The sequence below is a fragment of the Haliotis rubra genome, unplaced genomic scaffold, assembly GCF_003918875.1.
Source record: "Haliotis rubra isolate DU_JTF1 unplaced genomic scaffold, ASM391887v1 Scf70, whole genome shotgun sequence".
Classification (NCBI taxonomy): Eukaryota; Metazoa; Mollusca; class Gastropoda; order Lepetellida; family Haliotidae; genus Haliotis; species Haliotis rubra.
Genome location: NW_025767413.1, coordinates 1,703,298 through 1,711,931, shown reverse-complemented (window position 1 = coordinate 1,711,931; position 8,634 = coordinate 1,703,298). Strand labels below are relative to the sequence as shown.

Genomic DNA, 8,634 nt, shown 5'->3' with positions numbered 1-8,634 from the left:
CAGAATAGCCCGCTGCATCAGGAACAGGTATATCATCATCATCATCATCATCGCCCAAATGTGTAACTGATGACAGAATGACCTAAATCTTCTCAAAAGCAGCCTGACAACTGCTGTTCCAAACAAAGTTCCACCATTTGCCTTTGAACTCTGGCATAGCCTAAAACGATTGTGACTAGGGTTCTTCAACAGCCAAAATGTGAGTACTCTCCTTCGACATGTTACATATTTTATTACGCTTTCTTAGTAAAGTACAGATTCTAGTACTTTTTCTTCAGTTGAGTCTCATGCCAGATTCGAACCCACACGCTCAGAGCTACACATCTAATCGTCAGCACACAAAGTTTCTAAACGGCACTGTGTATTCATTGGTTCTGGTTGTGACAGCTGTACCCGTTATCAGATGTGCCTGTAAAGATCAAACGATCTGTCCCCTGTTGAGGAACTGAGACGGAAAAATCATTCGTCGAACTGAATTGACTCACCTTAATTTCTTTGTTGGTTTGAATTTCTAATTCCTTCGTTTAAAATCTCACTTCTATCTAAAAAAACGTTTTTTCTACTTCAACCAGATCAAAAAAGACAGAATTTCCTCCTCAACCAAATAAGTGACACTGAACCATAAATTGTAATATCAAATTTACTGGATTTGGACATTAAATACAAGTAGTACTGCAGAGTAATTACTGAGTCAATTTGAGAGGGAAAATTCATGAACATGAGTGCGTGCTTCAGACTTAATCAGTTGTGTAAGACGACCTTAGTTTGTGCAATGTCATTAGTGTGTTTTAGTTCTTACTATGCGTATACACGTATATAACGTTGAGAAAAGTGTTATAGATAACAGCAAGTCAATTCTTCCTGATATTGAAAGTATTTCTTTGAGAATATTCTGACATAAGCACAAGAACTGCTGACACTAAGTGAGTGGTACCAGAACACCGATATCAAACCAGGTCAACGAAAAGACGGTGGGTGAACTATGAAGGTTCCGAATTCCACTGGTGCAGATGCAGCACGTATGAGCATGGAAGGGGCGCTGGAAAGGAAAAATCTACCTGTTGGAAAAGATGGTGTAATGGCTTGCTCGGGTTACCTTTCAACTGGGTTGGCTGCGGAAAGTATTTCTCCAGGACATTTTTGGGAAACGGCTGGGAAAGATGTACATCCAGAATTCCCTGATGATGTTCACCAACCAAACAATGGTACTATGTCGTCAATCATAAGCAAAACAAGGTCGTGTACCTTCCAAGAAAACGGGGACATTAGTTCAAAGGAAGATGAAACAGATCGGTACACAAATATTCCCAGTAGGAGCAATGACTATAGGATGGAGGAAAGGTAAATAACGTTTATATATTACCTGATTACAAAATTAACATAATTACGTGTATGTCAATTGTCAGTGTAAGATGTGTGAACAGTTTCTATTAATGAGTAAGTTCGAAGTTCTGTTCAAACGATTTTTTCTGTGGAAACATAATCAAAACTATATTTCCCAAATAAAAAGAGATATCCGAAAATAACAAATGGTCTCAGAAAGGCAAAGAGGTGCGGATAAGGAAAAGAAAGGTCTGCATGTAACATGAAAATCAACAGAACAATATATTGATGTATTGTTAGGATGCAAACAACCAAGAAAGAGGACAGTGGTATAATGTGTAAAAAAATGACCCCACGATCTTTCAAGCATTCGGGTACACGGTCAACCTCTCAATAACAATCTGAGTGAGTCTAAGCCACTCATCTTGCAACACCTGGCCCTAAGGCCATATCACATACACATCTCATGGTCATGTCAGAGACATGCTCACAATACAGGTCAGGGCACATTGCTGGCCATTGAAGTCTGGTGCTATTTTGGATATTCGGTTACGATACGAGTAGTGTGGGCTCATTCCTTATCGTCTTGAAAGATAAAAGAGACAAATGTGGCAAACGACACCAACAAATGTACTAGTATGTTGCCTAAGTAATACTGTCCAGTGTCCTTCCATTGGCAGGTTGCAGTGGCGTTCTTGCAGTAATAATGACCGAGACAAAGGTTAATCCAATATGTGTTATCATAATAAACCACCGTCCAAAGTCCAACTACAGACGCTTTCCTTATGAGACCGACATCAGAATGCAACATTAGCAAGACATATGGAGCATCTACTGTAGGTTAAGCTTGTACAACATTACTTAAGAATTACCATGATGTGTCATTAGAAAAGGTGACCATTATGCGGTTGAAACTAAAGTGGAACCATAATCTAGTAGACAGCAACAGAACACATGTCTTCATTCGGAGGCACGATTGGAAATGGGCCTGTAGAATTCAAACATTCTGATTCATTTAATTCAATATGTTTCCGACTTTTTTCTTTGTAGACCGTTAACTCATAATGCATCGCTGTCAAGAACAGATGAACATCTCTGCATCGTGAAAGACGTGGCTACAGAAATCCCAAAAGACAAAGCCTTTGTTCAAGATTATGACAATGTTGCATATGTTCCGGATGAACTAGAAATGGAGCCTCGTCTATTCATCATAGATGACGGTTCTCAAGGCACAAAAATGAGGTAGTACATTCAGACGTGTGTGTTTGGGTTTATATGTAAGTGGTATGGTAACATATCTTCAATGAATCAATGAATGTCTTCATATTCATTCTTAGATATCTATGATGCATACATTCCTGAGAAGCAAATTACATTTCTAAACAAAATCCAATATTTCGTGTAAAGAGAGAAGGGCTTCCTTTGGAAACTACTGGTTTATTTCCTGTACCAGGGAGGAGTCGCAGATGGAGAAGAAGACAGGATCCAGGCAGTTCTCTCGGCAAATCGTCACCCTGCTTGGTGGATGTTTCAACATCTTCGTTTGTATGGGATTCGCTTTTTCACTTGGTGCCCTCTTCATTGATTGGTTGGAGGATTTTCAAACCACACGTGCTGAAACAGCAGTCATCCAATCAGCAACAGCTGGACTGACATTCATGGGAGGCAGGTTATTTTCTCTCATCATTTAGGACTGGTCATAAGACATCATTTATATAGTAAAATTATTAGTGAGTCTACGTCACAGACATCCAAGGGTATATTCGAGCCTAAAGAAAAAATACAAGAAACAATAACAAATTCCTGCTCTACCTGCGCAATCAGAGGTTGACCCAAAATAGATTGTATTTTTCACCACTAGGTCTTGTGAATGGTTTCCTTATCCAGAGGTTTGGTATCCGAGCAGTGATGTGTTCAGGCAGCATCTTGGCTTCTCTTGGACTGTTTGCCAGCTGGTTTTCAACAGGTTACATCTTCACTGTTATATCTGTCGGCATGGTAATGGGTGAGTCATCGATTCATGATTAAAATAATTTTAGCTGATACAGGTATATACCATACTTTGTGTACGTCTATTGATACTGTCATTGCAAGTGATTTTCACGAGTCTGTTCGCGTAATTATAAACTGATTATGCATACATTTGTAGACGTCTTGAAAGTAGTTTTATGCATAAATTTATTACCCGAGTGAAACGAAAAGCTATATGCTCAACAAGTGCGTCCAACATCAATTTCCTGTTGCTTGAAGCATTTATCTTTACTGTTCATCACCTGACCCACACAGCTAGCCATAGACGTAACTCTCCACAACGAGTTGTAGCGAATCAGATGACAGAATCCCCGTGCCTCTGAATTTCTTCACTGTTAAAACAGTGTCACACGAGTGAGTGGGGCAGTTTAGTTTTATGCTGCTTTAGCAATATTCCAGCAATATCACCGCGGGGGACACCAGAAATGGGCTTCACACATTGTACTCATGTGGGGAATCGAACCCGGGTGGTCGGCGTGACGAGCGAACGCTTTAACCACTCGTCTAACTCACCGCCCCAGTGTCACAGGATGTAATGATATAAAAAATAATGTGCATCAACAATGTATATGAGCAAAAATAATATATATCCATCCAGATGAAACACTTCCAAAGGAATGGAATAAATAGACATATTTTCCCTTAATTTCTCTTCATCACCTGTTTCCTCCTTGGCTTCATCCTTTGCATTTTATCAATCTTGTAAATCCAATATCCCCTACTTTTATGAATGGTATATTCTGTTTCACTAATGCAATACGTTTCACCATGTATCTGTTCAGCAACACCTGTAAATACCTTTCCCTTTTAACCAGTTGTTGTTAAGTGTGACCATTACTTCTGGCTGATTCGTGATTTTGGATTTCAGGTTGGGGATCCAGCATGATGTATCTATCAAACATGGTCATCGTAACATTGGCATTTCGTGACCCAAGAGCCAAGGGCTTTGCATTAGCACTACTGACGTCATCGGGTGGGCTTGGGTCAATAATTTTCCCAAATATCTTGCAGGAATTCAAAAAGGAATTTGGCTGGAGGGGGGCACTTCTTATAATAAGTGGTGTTTACCTGAATGTTGCTTTATCAGGTCTTCTAGTAACGTCATCACTTGGCGTACCACCTACATCTTGGATCCAAAACAAGACAAATGCCAAGGCCACATCTAAATATCGCCGACTGTTGGATCCCTTATATGGGGCTTACTTGTTGTGTGCCTTGATAGGGTTTGGTTCCTACTCGGCAACTCTCTTGATTGCAGTTGACTTTGGCATCTCAAGGGGCCTGTCTGCAGAAACGGGAATAATGTTGTTGTTGATAATCAATGGGACAAGCACTGGAACGCGTTTTATGGCAGGTGTAGTACAGATGATCCCGGGAGTGAAGACCTTCCATGTGTTCTGTATGTCAGTGATGGTGTCCAGTGGCTCTATGGTAGTGTTATCGTGGGCTGACTCCTATGGAACGATAGTTGCCTGCTTCACAGTTTATGGACTGGGTGCAGGCGGAATGATAGCGACCCTTGGGATTGGTGAGTCATACAGATGCGACATTGGGGTTATGGTCATTTTAAATACCGTTGTACTTATATAGCGTCTGTGTGTATCAGCCAGACTAATATCGCTTTCACAGTGCTTGTAGGATGTAGGTTATCGGTTCGACGCAACCCCTTCCACTATACGGGCAGACACTCCATCTACTGGAATACAGATGCGATCTGTGCTGTTTGTGAAAGACATCTGTGACGTCTTATGTTGATCAATTCTGCACAAAATGTACGACTCTCAAATCCTGTTATATCAGTGGAGTTTGGGACCTGTTCTTTACCGTTTATTCTTTTAATAACATGCACTCACGGCAGTCTACTGCTTGTGCGAGTCTATTGTAGTCTAGTATATCACGGCACAGCCGGAAGTCTACTTATCATGCGAGGTTAATGCTAATCTAACAGCTCGTATCCTTTCAGTTATCCTGGAAGTGGTTGGGGAAGACATGTATGCTGTGTCAATGGGCCTTGGCGGTTTAGTCACTGGCGCCTCCAACACAACGCTAGGAATACTAATGGGTAATACGTTTAGTTCTCAAAGTCACAGCTAGGCTTGTGGTAAAGGCTTCTGGTAATGATCTGGGGTTCCTTTCACGAAGCAATCTTTACTAAGGTTAACCTTAACTCCCATTCTTTAAGATTGCACTAAGGTTACCTTAGTGACTTACGATCACCTTAGTGATTTATGAAAGGAGGGCCTGGTCGTCACAGTTCGTAACCTGGTCATCCGACAACGAGGAATATTTCACATGTTGTGAACCACCTGCCCAAAATGGAGCAATCATTTGTAGAGAAGTCATTCTAGGTTGGCACTTATCTGTTAAGCTACATAGTACATAAGGACGATATGTCTAACGACAGCCCACTTGATCCAACCGGGGGGTACACTCGACAATGAATATTGAGATCACTTGCCCTAATATTTTGTTTATACACTCTTTAAAATATATCACGACAAGTTCGTACTCTCTCTGTGTTGAAACGTATTAGTTGGCGAGCCCTGCGAGGAAACTGCGCAAACTCACGGACTCCCAGTAAAATAGTTTTGAGTTGTATGCTACTGTGTCTGTACATCTCGGCTGAGGTTGAGTCAAACGGAGTGAGTGAGTGAGTTTAGTTTTTAAGCCGCACTCAGCAATATTCCAGCTATATAGCGGCGGTCTGTAAATGATCGTGTCTGGATCAGACAAACCAGTGATCAACAGCATGAGCATCGATCTACGTAATTGGGATACGATGCCATGTGTGAACCAAGTCAGCGAGCCTGACCACCCAATCCCGTTAGTCGCCTCGCACGACACACATGAAGATCAATTCTAACTGGGTACAATATGTGGAGCCCATTTTGTGTTCCCCTGCCGTGATATTGCTGGAATATTGCTAAAAGCGGCGCAAAACCCTACTCACTCACTCACTCAATTCTAACCCGGATCTTCACGGGTACGAGTCTAACGGAAGTACATCATCATCCGTCCAGAAAGACCAGAACGGACGCTGCAGAGTACAGCTGTACCCTGCTGCCGACGTCTCCAGTCTAAAGTCTAGCTTATGTTGCAACTATTTTTCTGTTCGATTTTATTATTATTACTGACATATTCAAACCACGTTGTCCGTACTACAGTACCAACAACTCCGTGGTGGGCGTCGGTACCTTAGGAATATGTCTGTCTCTGGGCCTCCTTTCACAAAGCACTAAGGTGATTGTACCTTAGTGCAATGTTAAGAATGGGACTTAAGGTTAACCTTAGTAAAGGTTGCTTCGTGAAAGGAGCCCCTGGACACATGCAACAATACCCCCATCCCCGGTAAACACAGAATGGAACGAGATTTCTTAAAGGTCACATGCAACGTAAAAGCAGATTCCGATACCTTTCGGTATGGACTTACTGAAACAAATCGTCAAAAATGCAAATTCAACTTATAAAGTTGAAAAATAACGCGATGAAAAAAACGCGCGAAATCGGAGTTCAAACGTTTCACTAATTTTCCCCCGACTTTTCTGGGGAAAACGGGTTTCAACAGCTGGGCTGCGCTCATAGCACGTGCGCAAGTAAATAGGTTCGCGCAGCTTGGAAGCGGGTTGTCGGGTGAATACTCGGTGAAGGCTTTGGTATGAGCTATTTTTCTAATGTTTTGTTGATATCTCACAGGCGCGAGCTTTTTATATGTTATGACAGTAAATTAACTGTTTATATAATTTCATTTGTCTATTTCACCACACGTTCTTCTTACCGAGACACTTTCTCAGTTCGATACTTAAAAGCAATGTCATTATTTAGCGTTGACAGAATTTCTAACTGTGATATAGATATGTCGTTGTCACAGACAAATCTCAATGTCTTGTTTTATTGACACCTGTGTGTCTGCCTGCCTGTCTGCTAATGACAATATTCAATACACAACTGCGATCACTGACCACATGCAATTTGAACTTAACACCAATCAGGCTATACACCATAAACAAAATGCATTGATTTATGGCCCGAGTTCGGTCTCTGTCACATTATGTAATTACACACACAGGCAGGTGTGATACTTGAACACATGACATGTTATGATGTCTGTTGATTGCAAAATGTTATACACAAAAAATGAGCATGTATTTACAAAACCCAACATCTCTATATATACACACACAATGAGCCGTGCATGAGGGCAGCATCTGCAAATGAACCAGCCGTTACTCTTGAGTGCACACCCACCCGCTCTGACTGGGTTCGGTATCCCGGATGCTTCGTTTCGAGGGAGGTAAACCCAAGTACAAAATATTGCACTTTTGATTTGCGATTATACGCTTATAATTTTGTTTATTTGTTTTTTCATAATCAGCAATGCATATTATATGTCATGAAGAAGTGATAATTGTGTTTTAATTATGTTTGATTTTTTGGTTGCATGTGACCTTTAAGCACATGGCATTCGTACCTGGAAGCTGCTGTTCACCAGGTTCGGTTATTTGAAGGTAATCATATTTGGTAACGTATGTTTCTCCTCCATTACAGGGACGCTGTATGACTCGACTGGATCATATGATCTTCCTTTGGTGATATTCGGCTCTGCGGGTGTGGGTGTCGTCTTTTTCCCAGTGATCATTCAGTGTGTGAAATCCATCGGCACACGGAAATCTGTCACTATTGCACAAAAATAATGTTCTACATTTATTGCCGACATTCAATGAAATCACAAATGGAACATCAAACTATCCATGCAGCTTTTTAAAAATATTACTGAAGTATTTCAGTTATTATTCCACCTGCTTTGTTTTTTAACAAAAGACAAAATTCATATTAAAAACCAAGATTCACCTGTAAACTATTTGCACAAACCGCTCCGGTCCAGCAAACGGAGAAGGAGCAACGCAACCATCAAGTATCATGGTGACATCAGTGTACATGTACTCTTCATTTGAGCATACCATGCAGAGACTCGTACTAGGAACAAAAATCATGTATTCACTGAATATATTCCTCTACCCTTTAACGTTAACAGCTTAAACCAAATAAAAATTAAAGTTGAGATACGCCTAAATTATTGAAATTGTTTCACAGCGGAATATCATAAGTTGTGTCTGCCAACATTTCAATTGTGAAAATCCTGTGCATGAATGTTGAGAAATATTCAAAGTAAATATTTGAAGAAATTGTAAGTCTTTGTCTAGAAATTTAGTCGACTTTTCCAACAGCAAGCTAGTTTTATACTAAACGAGTTTAATACGAATTACCTAATGTTGAGTGTAT

The 8,634-nt window shown here is 40.7% G+C and overlaps 1 protein-coding gene across 1 annotated transcript; it reads left to right on the top strand.

Annotated features, from left to right (window-relative positions):
• The first annotated feature begins 982 nt into the window (after window positions 1-982).
• On the top strand, window positions 983-8,127 carry LOC124258749 (monocarboxylate transporter 6-like). Its single transcript, XM_046692831.1, has 6 exons — window positions 983-1,341; window positions 2,777-2,868; window positions 3,185-3,328; window positions 4,223-4,882; window positions 5,318-5,416; window positions 7,900-8,127. The coding sequence occupies exons 1-6, from the start codon at window positions 983-985 to the stop codon at window positions 8,043-8,045; spliced, it is 1,500 nt and encodes a 499-aa protein (XP_046548787.1). The 3' UTR covers window positions 8,046-8,127.
• The last annotated feature ends 507 nt before the right edge of the window (window positions 8,128-8,634 follow it).